Here is a 16,058-nt window from a genome sequence, read left to right as displayed (position 1 = left end):
GGAAGCATTTCCGGCTGGCTCAGCCGGTGATCTGATTTTACCCTGCAGCATCAAGATTGATAGGCCTTATAATTTTATCCTGGTTAGTGCAAACGTTGTTCTTATGTAACAGGGGTGGGGGGGATTTTAAATCTCCCTGTTTTTGAAAACAAACCTCCTAAACCCCTTTAAAGAGATTTTCCCTGATGACATCTCCAGGTAGTGACATCAGTGCCCTGAGCTCTGGCTAGGGTAAAAATAAAAATAAAAAAAAATCTGTTTCCTCATTTCTGAATTTGCTGTAATTTAATTCCACTGAATGCTGTGTGTGCTTGTTTATGAGAAAGAGCAAGAAGAACAGAACAGTAAAGCCTCCCTCTAAATCACTTATTATTATTTTTTCTGGTGTGGGAGTTTGAACTCAGCCTTGCCAAGCTTGAGCTTCATTCCACACTCCTAAACCACTACATTCGGGAGGCTTCTTTGGACACGATGGGGATGGGAAAGAGACTTGTTCTTCTAAAGTGCAGACTATCAATTTAGGAGGCCTCTGTCTCTCTCCTGCTAATGACAGAGTGTAATTTTACAGCATCACGTTCATATGCATGTGTGGGACGTCATACACAACTAGTGTGTTTACCAAACACCTTGCAGAACCTCAGGATGCCCAGTTCTGTTAACTCTCAAAGGGAAAACTCCAGAGAAGAGCTGGCACAATGGAATGTGCTTGGACTGGGCTATTCATCCATCATCCATGGCAGGAACGAGATCTCCAGCAAAATAAAACACGTTTTTATGAAGCACTGGCACAGCCAGTTACATATCCAACCACTTCTACAGTTCTAACGTTAAAATAAGCACTAGCTACTACATGGAACAACTGTGCTAGCCAGAAAGATTTTTATAATCTGAGAGAAAAGCTCCCATCTTGACTTGCTAAGAGAAACAACTCCTCTTTCCTTGATTATAAAGGAGGAAGACAGATGGCTTCTTGTTTAAGACTGTAATTTTACTTTCAGCATCCCCCCTCAGTTAAAAACAAGATGTCCTTTTCTGGCTTTGAGGGAAAATCTCAAGGGAGGGATTTTATTCCTGACTGTATTGAATAATTCAACAAACATCCCAGAGAGCACAGGGAGATACAAAGAAGAAAATACACCCCCTTGTTCTCAGGGAGTTTACAGTCTTACTGTTGAGTTTATGAACAGAATTGGGACCACAGCAATGAACAGTTTTATTTCCTCACTTCTAGCTAATGACCCAATGGTTACCATGAGGGACCGTTTCGTATTCACCCATCCCATGCCTATGGAAGAGCCTCAAGTCAAACTGCAGAAAATTCAAGGACCTAAAGTAGCTCTTGCTGAGTGCTTATTCACTGACCTATCAGCTGCTTTCCTACATTACTTAATCTTAAGAACAGTTTGCAGCCATCCCTGTCTGCTATCAGGACTTTACAGAGAAACATGAGGTTCGGAGGAACGAGTCATTTATACCCACAGACCCAGGAAACGGTAATGCAACACACACCAACTAGGGAATTCGCCTCTTTAGCCTTTCTTTTTTTTCTTTTCTGGCCCCCCTCCCCCTTAGATTTCTCCTTTACATGCACACACAGTCAACTTCAGTGTTCATTTTCTTCCCCTTTTTGACTTTGAGTCACCTTGAAATCTGTCTTTTATTTGGCAAGGCAGTCCTTCTGCGGTCTCGCTCTCTCGTATCTTTGCAAACAAACCTTTCGCTTCTGTCTTTGAAACACGTTGACAATATGAAATGAGACATGAAGGTTTATACGAGTGTGGGATACATGAACGGTTCTGTGACTGTTAACCATGACCTTGTTTATTCTCGCCATTTTAAAGCTGCTCTCGTGTCACACTATTTCTAAAGACGTTTAAGCACTGGAAATTTCTTAAAAGATTGTGCATGTCTGTTCTAACTTTTGCTCCCGGCGTGCACATTAATACAGGTGTTTTGGTTTTGTTTTTTGGTAAGAGAATAGTAACTTTGCTTTTTATCGCCTGTTTAATTTTAGTGTCAATAAATTTCTAGAATGTAATATAGCGTCTCGGTAAAATTTTATATATGAATTGATGTATGTGTGTGTGTGTGTGTGTGTGTGTGTGTGTGTGTGCATGAGCTACCATGTGTAACAAAGTTTAGTTAAGATCTAAAATGGCTTTGACTTGAGGGCCTGGAGTACTATCTTTCCCTCCCATTTCTGGCTCTTTTACTACAATTTCCACTTGGGTGCTGTCGTTGTAGGCCTCTTTCAAGGCTTAGTTTCCACATCAGCAAAATGGGGACAAGAGCAACAGATGATTTTTTTCCTCCTCATCTTCGATCACCCATTCCTTCTCCATGGGAGGTTTAGCATGGACGCTTCCTTCTGGGTACAATAAGCATCCGCCAGAGCCCTTAAAAGCTTCGGGTCCGTGACCCCCGTGGCGTGCCCAACCTGGAGAGGGGGCAAGCCCGGGTGCCCTTCCCGTGCCTCGCGGGTCCGGAAGCAAGTCGGCTGCATTTCGGCTGCGAGCCCGCCGGGTCTTTGGGAGCTTCGGCCTCCGACGCCCTCTCGCCCCGAGGCAGAAGGCGGCCTCGGTGCCACCGCGAAATGGGCCCGGCGCCGCGCAGGCTCCGGCGCGCGCCCAAGGGCCCGGCCTCGTTCTGACTGCCGTCGCCCCGCCGTCCGCGCGGCGCGGCGCTGCACTGGGGGCGGGGAGTCTGATGGGAGACGCGCGCGGCGCCGAGGAGGAGGCGGCAGCAGCCCGGGAGAGGGAGCGGGAGAGGGACTGGGCGCGGGCGGTGGGAGGCGGGGGCCAGGGGGAGGTGCCGCCGTCGCCGCCCGCCCCTTTCCGCTGGGGAGCAGCTGCAGCAGCAGGAGCGGAGCCGGAGCCGCGCAGCCGCCGCCGCCGCCGCCGGGGGATGTGGCCGGCGCCTGCCCCGAGCCGCGCCGCCTCTTGAGTTCTCGCCACCGTCGCCGTCGCTGCCGTCGCCGCCGAGTCGTGCGGGGCCAGGCCGCGCCCTCCCCGGGCGCCCGCCGGCTCGCATGCCGAGGGGCTCCGGGGCGTAGCTGCGCGCCCGGCGCCGCCTCCGGGCTCCTCCGGCCCCGCCATGGGCTGCTGCAGCTCCGCCTCCGCCGCGCAGGTGAGGGGCTCCCGCCTCCCGGCCGCCCGCCCGGATGCCACCCCGCGCCGTGCGCGCCTGCGGAGCCGTGCCTTGGACGCCCCTGCGGTGCCCTGCGCCCCTCCGGTCCCCGCCGACCCCTGCACCCGTGCGCGGCCCCCGCTGCCCGCCGCACTCCCTCCCCCCCGCTTTCTCACCTGAGCCGCCCGTCCTGCCCGCCTGCAGGTAGAGGCGCCCCGGGCGCCCGCTCTGCCCCAGGAGGCATCCCCCTTCCCTCGTCTTGGGGCCCGCCTGCTTGCTCCCCACCTTCGCTGGGCTCCCCCCCCCCGCCATCCACAGACTGTTTTCCGTGTCCCCAGAAGGTGCACCCCAGCTTGAGCTCTTCACCTCTCTTCCACCTTATTCCAGTTTCGGCTCCATTTAATAAGCTGCCCATTTCCCCTGGCCTGCGGTCCCCTTGGGCAGGATCAGGTGCTTCAGTGGGTCCTCGTGCCCTTCCAGGGCCCATTTCACAGATCCCACCCCCTCGTTCCTCACCCCATCCCCCCTCTGTGCCTTGACCCCGGGCACCGCGGCCTCTCGGCGCACCGAGGCCCCTGCGGGAGCGCGGGGACTGGGCTGGGAAGGAGATTGGGCACCTGGTGGGTGACGGGAGCGTTACGGAAACTCCCTCTTTGTTGCCAGTGTAACAGGAGGAAGAGGTGCCGAATTTAGTTTTTCTGTGGGCACTGGCTGGATGTTGTCGCTGAGGGCTGAGATGCAGAGATTTCTCCCAGCTGCCACCCTGCCCCCATCCAAATTTCGCTAGCCGCCTTCTTCCTTTCCGATCAGAGCCTCTAACCTGGGTGGAAATGTTTGGACAACTGTGTAAGGATCAGATGTAATAGAACTTGACTGCTGGCCACTAATAACTGAGAGGACCTGTTTGTAAATTACCTAATTTAGTGGATTAGTGAGTGTATTTACAAATACGATAAAAAGCAATCAGGAATACTGCATCAAACTGTCTGGTGGTGGTGTATGAAAAATAGGCTCTGACAACGCCTGGGATGTTTCTCCACAGTTTCATTAGCGTAGAATTTAACAGTAGTCTGTGATTTGTTTTTTTGGTTTTTTTTTTTTGCGGGCGGGGGGCTATGTGCTTGCTTCTAGAAATAAAGGCTAGTGGGTTTTTGGCGAAGAAAAATGCTAGTTTTGGGGGAGAATTCCTCTAGAGATGTAGCGTCTGTGACACAGAAGTGTTTGCTGCTTAGTGACTATATATAACTCAGTTTTAAATAACCTGCATACTTGTTCTGAAAAATCTGAGATCTGTCACAGAAACGACTAGAATTGAGTGGAGGACATTTATGGCTTATTAGGCATTCATCCTGTTTGTCCAGTTCTTAGGCTGGGTGGTTTAGTTAGTAAACCTTCCCAGTCAGTTAGGATAGCAAAGAAAAACCATGTGGCTGGTGTTAAGGAAGGCTAGATCAGGGCTTTTGAATTAGCACACAGAGGTGTAGAAAAACACATACCTTTCAACTGGTTGGGAATTTAGGGGCAGGGGCTCATCTATTAATAGTTGGGCATTGTTCATTTAATATTTATTTAAATATAATTTTCAGCAAAAAAGGTGCCTTTCACATTGCCCTTCTTTTCGGAATTGGGCTACTGTGCATGCTCATTTGGCGCTGAAATGCCTTTAAGACAGGAAGTATTGATAGTTTATGGGTGGCTTGTTCAGTGCATGAAAGATAATTTTGGAGGAATGGGTTCTGCACCAGAACTCCGCTTTAAATGGGCAGTGAGTCATGTGGTTTTCTTGCTCCACGTTGTATGTTGCAGAATGCTGTCACATATATTCTCTTTTCCTTTTTTCTTCTCACAACCACTGTTTTCTGCATGTCACATTCTACAGACAAGATTCCTCTCTTGCACCTGAGGGGGAGCATTTTTTACCACCTTGTGGATTTCTCTAACCCTCAGCAGTTGTTAACATGCCTTTGAGTTCAGCTTTAGGGACTTCAAGTGTTCAGTGGAGCGTTGGGGCAGGTTTTATGTACAGGGGCTGGTCATCATTTTTTTTTTTTCTTTAGATTTCTTGGACATCATTCTTTATGAAGTGTTCTCAATCTCCTGATTCTTTAACACACAGCTTAGAAACATCAGGCAGTTAGAGTACTCTTGTATTTATGTGTGTTGTATTGAAATAAAATTGGGGTATAACTTTAAATGTTCTCTAGATACAAAACTGCAAATTCCTGAGCTCATCTTAGGGGTCATTCATGTATTTTCAGGCAGCCGGGATATGTTTATTCTGCTTTCTACTGGGTTGTGAATTTCTTGAGTATAGAAACTGCTTTTGTTTTCCTAGCTTTCCACTTACTACAGTGCCTCACTGTGTCTTACAGAGTGGCTCAGCTGTGGCTGTTGAATGGAGTGCATACTTACATTTGAACATTTGGCTAACAAGTTGCTGATTATGAACCCCCAGCCCAGGCCTGTGTAATTCCTGTGTTTGGTGGTCTAATCCCACAGGCCATCCTCTGCTGAACTCAAACCCACCTTTGTTACGTTAAAATTCACCTTCCTCTCCCACATTTATTCCTGTCCCATCAGTAGCCCCACGCATTTGTAAAATGGAGCAAGTTCTTCCCTTTTCTCCTGACACCTTGCTCCTCTTGTATTTATTTTAGTTGGTGCAGTGACTGTAACATTTTAAGACTTACCTGCAAGCTCTGATGAGACCCTGCTTTTTCTATCAAAATAGACTCAGAGGTATCACCACTAACTTTGAAGCTAAACTTTATAGTGTATGTAAAGTACATCTTATTTTCTTGCTGGGGTTGGGTGTTGAAGTATAATTGACTTCCCCTCCTAGTCTCTTACTATGTTGTAGATGCTCATAAAATAGTTTATGGTTTTCTGAACTTTGATCCTCTGGAGTTCTGATACTGTTTTTTCCCTTTGCCATTTCTGGGTAACATAATTTCCCATCAAAATAATTATCCTGCTTTAAGAATTAAATTTAAAATGTCATAGTCTATGCTGGTATTTCACTGCTAAAGGGGCAAATTATTTACAAAATAGTCTGTACAGTACTAGATACATAGTAACATGGCTCTTACATAACTCCTTACAGTATTAGATACATAGTAACACGGCTCTTACAGAACTCCCTACAGTATTAGATACATACTAACACGGCTCTTATAGAACTCTTAGGGTGATTTTTTTTTCTCCCTTAATGAGTAACCATTACATATTGTTGGAAATTGCTCTAAACAAGCCAGTGCATGATAAGTCTGTTGCCTAAAAGCCTGTTTGAAGGAAGCATCAAAGTAAAGACAGTCTGAAGTTTCTTTTTACCACACTAATCTTCCCTAAGACTCTAACAATTTATTCCCATCTCTCCATAATTTGTTTCTTCTGCTATAACTGGACATAATTTCTGCTCTTGTAATGTTAAACTTCAAAGTTCACTTATAAATCTTCAAATTTATTAAACGTTCTTTCCCATTGACAGACCAGTGTAAATGAAGGAGGTTTGTGAAACATTGCTTAGCAACTTTCTCTCAGTCTTTGTCCTTAATGGCTAGCTCATTATTTCTTACAGCAGTGCTTTGGAGGCAAGGAGATTTCTCAAGCCTGTGAAATTCCGTGTGCCTCAGTCCTAACCTCAGAATTGGAAAGAAAGAGGGAGGCGTCTTTCCAGTTGAAGAGACTACTCTTTATGGTCCTCACTTTAGAAGACTTTCGGGCACTGTCTTGACCCCAACCCTTTAAATTAAACCGCCATTTCTTAGCCATGCTGCCGTATTTGGAAAGTGACAAAAAACAGTAGTTTACCCATTACCATCTGAATAACTTACAACAATTTTCTAATGTTGTATTCACATCTGCTTTGTAGAATTTGAAGTCAGGTGATAAAAATGAAATTGGATTAGTGGAATCACTGACAGAGACAAAGTTGTTCAATTAAAAACGTGATCTGGGAAGTAAACTTCATTGAGGAGCGAACATGGTCATGCCAAAAAAATATGTAAGCCAGCCTGCGTTGGTGGAGGCCTGCAGTTCAGGCACTCAGAAGGCTGGATTGCTGCATGCAGTGGCAGTGAGAGGAGTTCCCAGGCCCGTCAGGACTGTGTAGCAAGCCCTTGCCTCCAGCAAACAAACACCCAGTATGTTAAAAAGTTGATGAATGTTAGAATTGGCTGGGAAATAATATTGAAATGGTATGTTGTTTTATCTATTTTCAGAGTCATTTTCTTGTGTTTATATCTGCAGGAATTCAGGTTGATTTTGCTTTTCTGTTATAACTGAAGAAATTGAGACTTGGCGGTTAGGGAAGTGGCCGGAGTCACAGAGAGAGATACCCACTCACTGGTTAAGACTTCCCTCTGGCATTGTCTGCATCCTGACTTGTGTGCTTTCCCTGTGGTCACGTGCACAGTTCCCAAGTCTAAAGTTGCTGTGTACTTTTTTTGTAATCTGTAAAGAAAGGTCAATTTTGTATCAAAGAATTTCCAAGTTAAATTTCATACCAGTTTGAACCACCTGCTAGGAACGGGGGAGGACCCTGGTGTGGTCAAGCAGGCCTTATCCAGTGGGAATGCTTCCAGACTTCGCAGGGTCTGTCCTTACTTTTTGATGTGTTAGCGTTGTCATTTAAAAGTGCTACTGACATGAGAAGAGTATTAGCTATACAAATATATTTTGCTACTGGTAATTGGTTCACACCCTGTCCATGCTCCCTCCCCATTAGAATGCTAAGGAAATCTTTCAGTTTTGTAGGTTTGGATTCGTTTTGTCGACTGTAGGAGATACTAGACATGAAGCAGCATCACCATCTTCCTGTTCTGTTGGTCTAAACTACAACTCAGAATCATGAAGTTGTCAGTTCATAGAGCTAGTTATGGGGTATCTGGGACCCTTGCTGTTAATTCTTAGTATCTTTAATTATTCTCAACCTTGACTACACATTAGATCACTGGAGAAGTTTAAAAATACCGACGCCTGGGGCTCACTCCTGGAGATTCCGATTTAACTGGTTCAGTGGTACTGTCTGGGCATCAGCATTTGAAGAGACCCACTGGTGACTGAGACAATCACCTTTGTCCAGGCAGTTTCGTCTCCAGTGGTTCCAATTACAGCCTGTGAGGACAATTCCCAGACTGAATCATTAAATTGAAACAAGCCCCTTCTGACCCGTTACCAGCAACTGATTGACACTAGAACATTGTGTAGATACTCAGCTCATGTGTCTAAAGCCCAAGTTGGCCTCCAGATTTATCCTCATCCCATATCTCAGTATATCTGGTTCACAGAACGATAGCAGTAGTTGTGGAAATAGGAAGCCTGAGTCGTGAAGGCTCTGTTCTTCCAAGCCTGTCACCGTATCTTGCCTTCTTGGATCACTGCCAGCCTCCTAGCTAAGCATCGTCTCCAGCTAGTACCTTGTGTCCTTTCAGGCTTCCGCCTCATCTTTCTCCATATTGGAGCCTTAATGGTCCTTGAAAAGTCTAAACTGATTGGCTGTGTTCCTCTCCTACTTTAAATCATCAGTGGTTCTGATTACCCTGGGAACAGAGACTGGATTCTCCTCGCATCAACAGGATGGACTGGTCCCTCTGCAGCTTCTTTGCAGCCTCCCTTCCCTCGGTGTTTCAGCCTCACGGGTTCTTCAGGCAGTGCTCTGCGGTACTCTTCCAGGGCTTTTCCACATGTGCTCACTTGTTGAGAAGGCTCCAGCTTTTCCCTCTATCTGGCCTTTGACTAGTTACTTTTAGTCGCATCCTAAAATTCACTTCTTGGGGGATTTATCCTTCCAACTAGGCCACGTCTCTTCATTAAACTCCCCATCGCCTTGCGTTTTTCTCTTTGAGCACGTAATGGCAGTAAGCATGTAATTACAGTTACTGTTGACGTCTAGACCATGAGTCTGCTGCTGTAGCCTATGGATAGAGTCTGACCTGCTAACCTTTTTTTTTATATGGCTTGCAAGAATGGTGTTTACATATTTAATGAGATGATTGAGGCAAATAATTGGAAAAGAATATTGTTTCATGAGAAGTGGATGAAATCTGGATTTCTTTCCTCTAAAGTAGGTGTTGTTGTGACACAGCCATCCTTCCTGGCTGCAGCTGCTTTACTGCTGTTCAGTGGCCGAGGACAGTAGTTCTCAGGACCTTATTCCACACAAGCACCAGGATTAACTCAGGGCTCTTTGCATGGATTGTTTGCTGACCCTTGTTCTGTCCTGGGCTGATGAAGGGGTGATCTTGTCTGCTCTGTGTGTTCCTGCTGGGCTTTGCTTAGGGACACTGATTCCTGTAGGTGCTCGGGAAGTATTTGAACAAATTAAACGTATGCTCTTCCTACCGATGGTGTAGATGAGCCACTTCCCAAGCTCTCCTGCTCTCAAATTCAGTGTGGACTGTTTTGCTTAAGGACTAGTTCTTTAGAGGAAATCTCAACAAATTTCAGCTATATCCTTAGACAACCTCTGGTGAACCGCGATTCATGGTTTTTTTAAACATAATTTCTTCTCTTTTGTTACTTTTTTCTGATTTATTTGAAGTAGGGCATGCGTTCTTTGTTTTCGTTTTTAAAGGAGAGTGGCATTTTCCAGTATATTTTATTATACTTAATCAGGGAATATCAACTTCTCCTCCCTTGCTAGAGACTTACCATTACTTTCAGCATAAACAGTAGTTTGTAATAAAGCTTTACAAACATTTGATAAACTGCTAGAATTTATTTAATTTCCAAAACTACATTGTTACTCCTGTTAGTTGCTCACCATATCCAAACAGGCATTTATTTAGAAGAGAAATTCTTAAAAATGAGAGTTATTCTCCTCTGTGTATGTATTCATGTGTGTGTGAGTACACATGTATGTGTAGATGTGGGCGGAGGCCAGTGGACAGTCTGGTGTTCTTCCTTACTCTGTTTGCCTTTGTGTTTGACGCAATCTCTCACTGGCCTGGAGCTCACTAGTGGGAAAGGGAGTTTGGGGAGCCAGGCCACGGCATCGGGTTCTCGCTGTCTTGCTGGGTGTAGTGCCACGCTTGGCTTCTCCACCTGGGCTAGGGGTTGAACTTGGCTCTTCATGCTGGCAAGGCAAGCACTTTACTGACTGAGCTCCCTCCCCATTCCATATTCTTATTTCTAAGGTTGCCAGATACCTAGAAATGTTAAGCACAAATGTTATTTCTGGATACATTTGTATAATGTCAAGGAAAGAAACTAGCGAGAAGATGGAGAAATTAAAAAGAGGTGGCTACTTCAAGATGGGCTTGCATGCTTTACTTTGTAGTGTTGTGGTCACATGAGCAGGAATCCTCATTATTAGTCACGTAGGGTGTTGTAGCCAAAAGAAGGAAACAGCAAATCACCCTTGAATCCAAATACTGGAAACATTCAACAGAATTTATTCTTTCTTGTTCAGTCCCGGGGTGGGGGTGGGGTCCCAGGGAGTTTGTTTAGTGACTCCATGATGACTCAGACAAGCAAGTCTCCTTGTTTCCATTCCCTCCCCTCCCTCCCTCCCCCCCTCCCTCCTCCCTTCCTCCCCCTTCTCTCCCTCCCCCTTCTTTCCCTCCCCCTCCCTTCCCTCCCTCCCTCCCTCCCTCCAGTTCAGGCTGGCTTCAGACTCCTGCCTCTACCTGAATCTTGTCCCGAGACTACTGGTATGAGCTACACCCTGCTCTCTGTAGTCTTCAGGAAGGCAGCCTTTCCTCACTTCGCCCACTCCTGATCTGGAGCTGGCTGCGTCTTCCCTGATGGCCTTTTCTAACAATCTCTCCTAGTTTTCCTTGGATGGGAATTACAGAAGGCTATAATCCTCATCCCTGTATAGTGTCTAGCAGCGTGGAAGCAAAGAGCTAGTGGTTGGTCCAGTCTGCAGCCTACATGCCCCAGAATAGCTGTGAATGCGGCCCACCACAAAATGATAAACTTACAGAATATATTAGGAGAATTTTTTTTTTTTTTTTTTTTTTTTTTTTTTTGGTTTTTTGAGACAGGGTTTCTCTGTGTAGCTTTTATGCCTTTCCTGGAACTCGCTTTGGAGCCCAGGCTGGCCTCGAACTCACAGAGATCTGCCTGGCTCTGCCTCCCGAGTGCTGGGATTAAAGGCGTGCGCCACCACCGCCCGGCTGAGAATTTTTAATTTATTTTATTTTACTTCTTGTGACAATTGTGTAGTTCTCCGATGTGAACTTTGTATATGGCAACAGCATGTCGCGGTGTCAGAAGGTTGGACACCCTTGGTAGACTAACCCGAGTTTCTCTCTAAGTCAGATAGGTAGGGTAAAACAGACAGTGGGAGGGCCCAGCGGTGCTGGGATGGCTGTGTAAGGGTAGCCTCAGGAGTCTAGGAGCTACTGGCCCTGCCGTTTTCTTCTGTCTTTGAAATCACACTTCCTTAGTGTATCCGAACATTTTCATATGTCTCCAATAGAAACCTTTTACAATCTCTAGTTCCGGGTCACACACACAGTGACTCCCCCCCCCCCCCCCCCAAGTCAGGGTGAAGCCCCTTTCTTTCTCATTTATCACGCCCACTGCCCCTTTCTCTGGCTGACAAAAGAACAGCTTCAGATAAAGAACTTCTGAGGTTGGAGTATGGTTAAGTAGTTAATTAACATTCCTCCGAGAGTGGTCCCAGGAGAGCCCGAGGGCTCAGAGAGCCTTTTCCATTCCAGCCCCCCACTCTTCCTTTCCTGCCTCCTCGGAACTCTTCCGGCTGCTGGTGCTCTTTATCTCTGGCTGATTGGGAAGAAAGCAGCGAGTGGCCCTGTTGAGGTTTTTCATTCACCTGCTTAATTTTGGCTTTTTTTTTTTTTTTCTTATAAGAGCGGTGAGAATGAAGAATCACGTTGTTTAGAATATCCCTGATAGGAAGCGGTCTCTCTGCGTGCCCCAAGTAAACAGCGAATGTGTAAACATGTTCAATTTTGTTACCACTCAGGCTAAAGGAGGGGCACCCCTTTATGCCAGTGACCTTGATATAAGTTAGCAGAATAATATTAATTGCCTCTGTGGTTTTGACTCAAATAGACTTTATCGATTTGCTGAATAAATTGGAGTAACCCTCTTGGGGTACTGCTTGACAGCCTACACTAAAAGCCATTTAAAAAAGTTGTTGACCTCCTCTAGTAATCTAAAGTATAGTCATATGATGTGCAGGAGTGCTTCTGTGGTGACCTTATTTGCTTATGTTGTTTATTTATTGTGGGTGGGTATAAGAATGTGGAGGTCAGAGGCAAGCTGTAGAAGTCAGTCCTCCCTACCATGTGGGCTCCTGGACTTGAAGTCAGGTTGTCATCAGGCTTGGTGGCAGGTGCCTGTAACCACTGAGCTACCTCTTGGGCCCTGTTGTGTTATTTAGGAGTTCAGGCTTAATTTTTGTATTCTGATTTAAAAAAAACTTTCCTTCCTTTTTAAAATATAAAATCCATTTGCGTTTAGTGTGTTGGACTTAGCCACTGCCCACTAAGTCCTCCCTTAGTGGTTAAGTGGTGGTTGACCTGCTGCCGAGGTTTTTCATGCCTCCCTCCTCTGAGAGGCTGTTAGCACCAGAGGATTGAGCACCATTAGGTACCGGAAGGAGTGTGGAAGCTGCCAGACTATGGGTTTGAATTTCAGTCCCAACACCAGCTCACTTATTTGGGTCTTATCTTAGGTCATTGGTACCTTGGTGTCACCTGAAGAAAGTAGAAACTTCATGGACTTGTATCAAACTGTACAAATGATAAAAACTTCTCAGAAGCTTCCAGATTAATGTCAACTGAAAAGTTCTTTCACTCATGCTCCCATTAAAAAGGCAGTCTTGGATTTGAACTTTGGAATAATGACCCTGAATCCAAAAATATTTCCAGTGTTAGGGGGCTGAGGGCTACGAATGAAATAGGTAGTAGTCGTGGACAGAGGCCGAGGTGGGCCTAGGAGCTTAGGGAGTGAGGAAGAGGGGTGCCGCAGTTGGCTTCCTGAACGTGACTCTTTACCTCACCTGCATTTAGAAAGAGTGAGAGGTTAGAGAAGTTGGGAAGAAGAGCAGTGGAAAGGAGAGTGTCGTCCAGCAAGGAGAGACACAGGAGCTGACCGGGGAGGCAGGAGAGATGCCAAGGGAAGGTGTTCGTGTGTGAATGGATGGGAAACGGGCAGCCATGGGCGTTTAAAGAAGCCCAGTGTGACAGTGTATCTGTGCTTTGGGGGAATGATGCAAGACAGAGGGCCCGGAGGAAACAGAAGAGACCTTGTGGAGCTGAAGTCAGGAAGGCTTTCATGCCTGAATGTGGACTTTAAGGACAGATGTTTGGAATGGCATTCAGAACTCCTCTGCAGTGGGAAAAGGCTGTTGAGATTGATTGACTTGGGAATTGGTGGGGCTAGTAAGTAAGGAGAGGAAGGAGAATCGAATTTTGAATGGGCTCCATAGAGGTGATTCCTGGTGCCATCAGCTAGTGCATCCCTAATGAACTGAAGATCACAGATGGGTTTGGGAACATGCTTTACGCAGTGAGCAGGGAGGAGCTTCAGGTATGGGTGGTTGCCAAGGGGCAGGGGAAGGCACTGTAATAGTGACTTGGGAGGAAAGGTTTGTTTTGGATGATGTTTTGGGAGATACAGATAATTGTGCGGAAGGCACAAAGCCTGGGGCAGGTCCCTTTTGCCAGGAACATGAGACAGCAGCTTGTTCACATCTTGACAGATCCAGAATCAGAGATCTCAGTCTAGAAGCAAGGCCGTCTATAACCCTCCAAGGTCCACCCTCTTAGCTCACCGTCAAAGATCAGTCTCTGCCAGGCAGGCTCCACAGCCTTTCAGAATAGCATAGACCAGGTATTCAGATCCATTAGCCTGTGGGATCCATTTCAGAACTAAACCATAATAGGCACTAAATCGGAGCAGGCAGCTATACAGATTGCCAGTTACCGCTGGGTGTTGATTGGAGGGCCCAGGTTACACATTTCCTATTGTATTCTAAGATCTAAGATGGCTACCTGAGTTAGCCCCAATTTATAGATGAAACAGGCTCAAGAATGTTGTGATTATGTAATAGCCTGACACCCACATGATGCAATGAGAGAATGGGCTGCTGTAGATTGCTCCTGGCTTCCAGTCATGTGCTGTGCTGTGGGGCTCCCCAATAAATAGAATTAATTTTTTGAAAAGTGTATATTGGTGAGTGGTTGATGCAAGTGCTTTTTGTAAAATTTGAGACTCAATGGCTGCGTTTCCTCCTGAGCCTTCCTGTATTTTCCTCTGAGAACTTAGGTCTGAGAAAGTTTATCATGGAAGTAGGTTTGTTAATGTGACTGTGAACTTGTCTTTCCCTCAGAACTCACTGGTTCTTCATACACAGACACACACAGACACAGACACACAGACACACAGACACACACAGGATTTTGCCTATTGGTTGGTTTGTGTTTTAAGACAGTTGCTGACAGTTCAGTCAGATTTGGTTAGGAAGATTTGGAAAACAATAGTTTAAGAAGACACTTCATTTTAAAAGTGAGTGTGATTCTAGTTTGGTGGTCCTTTAAACCTTTTAAAAATACAGTTTAATTGGAGAAAGTAAGTTATGATCAACTGGAAACGTTTGTTTCTTTTGAGTGGCTAACAAGCAACAGAGAATGAGACTCCCTATGCAGCTACTTAATGGTTAGCTCTTGCCGGGTTGGGGCTATTCCATGTTCTGTCTGTCTCACTTAAAGATACAAATGACTTCTGCAAAAATGCCTTGCTCACTCCCTGAAGCATATGCTCCTGAAGCTTGAAGGCTTGTGTGCTGTTCCTCCACTGAGGCGTCTGCAGTCAGGACAGCTGAGAACTCCAGCCACCTTCTGCCTTCTCTTTGTCCCTCCTTGAGAAGTCATAGTACATGGTGACATTTAGAAGGTCATTTCCTCACCCTCACGCCCACATCCAGAAGAGAATTTACCTCCCTGGCCTTCACTGGACTTAGCCATCCTGTAAATATTTTTCTATTTACATCATCCATCTTGTATCATTCCTATTACTTAAGGATTTACATCCTGCCAAGTTGACTTTGAAAAACCTGATTGAGGTGGTACTTTCAATTCCATGGCCCCGAATGACAATAAAAATGGATGTGGTAAAAGCAGTAAGAAAGTTGTTGGAGGGACTGGAGTGATGGCTCTGTGCTTAAGGGCACTGGCTAGTCTTTCAGAGGACTGGGCTTTGAGTCCCCACACTCACATGGCAGCTCACGACATCTGTATGTAACTCCAAGTGATCCAATGCCCCTTTCTCACCCCGCGAGAGCACTGTATACATATGGCGCATAGATAGGCATGCAAGCAAAACCCTATATATATAAAAACAAACAAACAAACAAAAAACTTAAAACAAATTTGTTGGATCACGAAGCAGCTTCCCTCCCCAACAGATTTTAAAAGTCTGAGCACATTAAACTTGGTCACCCAAGTCCCTCCATTCTCTCTCCTTCCCTTCCTTTTCTCCTTTCTTTCCTTTCTTCATTCCTCTTTCCTTTTAATTTTCATTTTTAAACGTGCGAGGGCGGGGGACCGCTGTCAGGAGGGCCAGGCTTGTATGGCAGGCGTTTTTACCATTCTGAATCCTCACCTGCTCTCTTCTACTTTTTGGTGCAGTGTGTACTAAACTGTGTGCTCACACTGGCTTTGAACTCACAGTGCCCTGGTGTGTTGGCAGAGACAGGAAAGCATGACCCTGCCTGCGTTGTTTCTTATCTGGGTGGTTTGAGGTCTCCAGCTGTGAGTTCAGTGTACCTCATGACCCAAACGTCTTTCATGGAAAAATGAATGTGGTTAGGATCAAGAGTTACAGTTTTAGAGGGTCAGTCGCCATAGCCAGTAAGGTAAACTGAACCCAAGCACTTCTCATCATGGCAGGCCAGGAAGCAGAGAAGCGGGGGATGCAAGTACTCAGCTAGCTTTCTCCTTCTCCCCTTGTGCTGC

At 46.0% G+C, this 16,058-nt stretch overlaps 1 protein-coding gene across 3 annotated transcripts in view; it reads left to right on the top strand.

The window, feature by feature from the left end:
* The first annotated feature begins 2,978 nt into the window (after nucleotides 1-2,978).
* The window catches only part of Slc44a1 (solute carrier family 44 member 1), a 182,504-nt gene continuing 169,424 nt past the window's right edge, over nucleotides 2,979-16,058 (top strand). For all 3 annotated transcript variants that reach the window (XM_052718900.1, XM_052718899.1, XM_052718898.1), the window contains exon 1: nucleotides 2,979-3,126. In XM_052718900.1, coding sequence (XP_052574860.1) covers nucleotides 3,094-3,126 — 33 coding nt within the window. In that variant the 5' untranslated portion in view covers nucleotides 2,979-3,093. The remainder of the gene's footprint in view (nucleotides 3,127-16,058) is intronic.

The sequence above is a fragment of the Peromyscus californicus genome, unplaced genomic scaffold (assembly GCF_007827085.1).
Source record: "Peromyscus californicus insignis strain IS unplaced genomic scaffold, ASM782708v3 Scaffold_5__1_contigs__length_169319896, whole genome shotgun sequence".
Taxonomy (NCBI): domain Eukaryota; kingdom Metazoa; phylum Chordata; class Mammalia; order Rodentia; family Cricetidae; genus Peromyscus; species Peromyscus californicus.
This window is presented reverse-complemented; position numbering and strand designations above follow the sequence as displayed.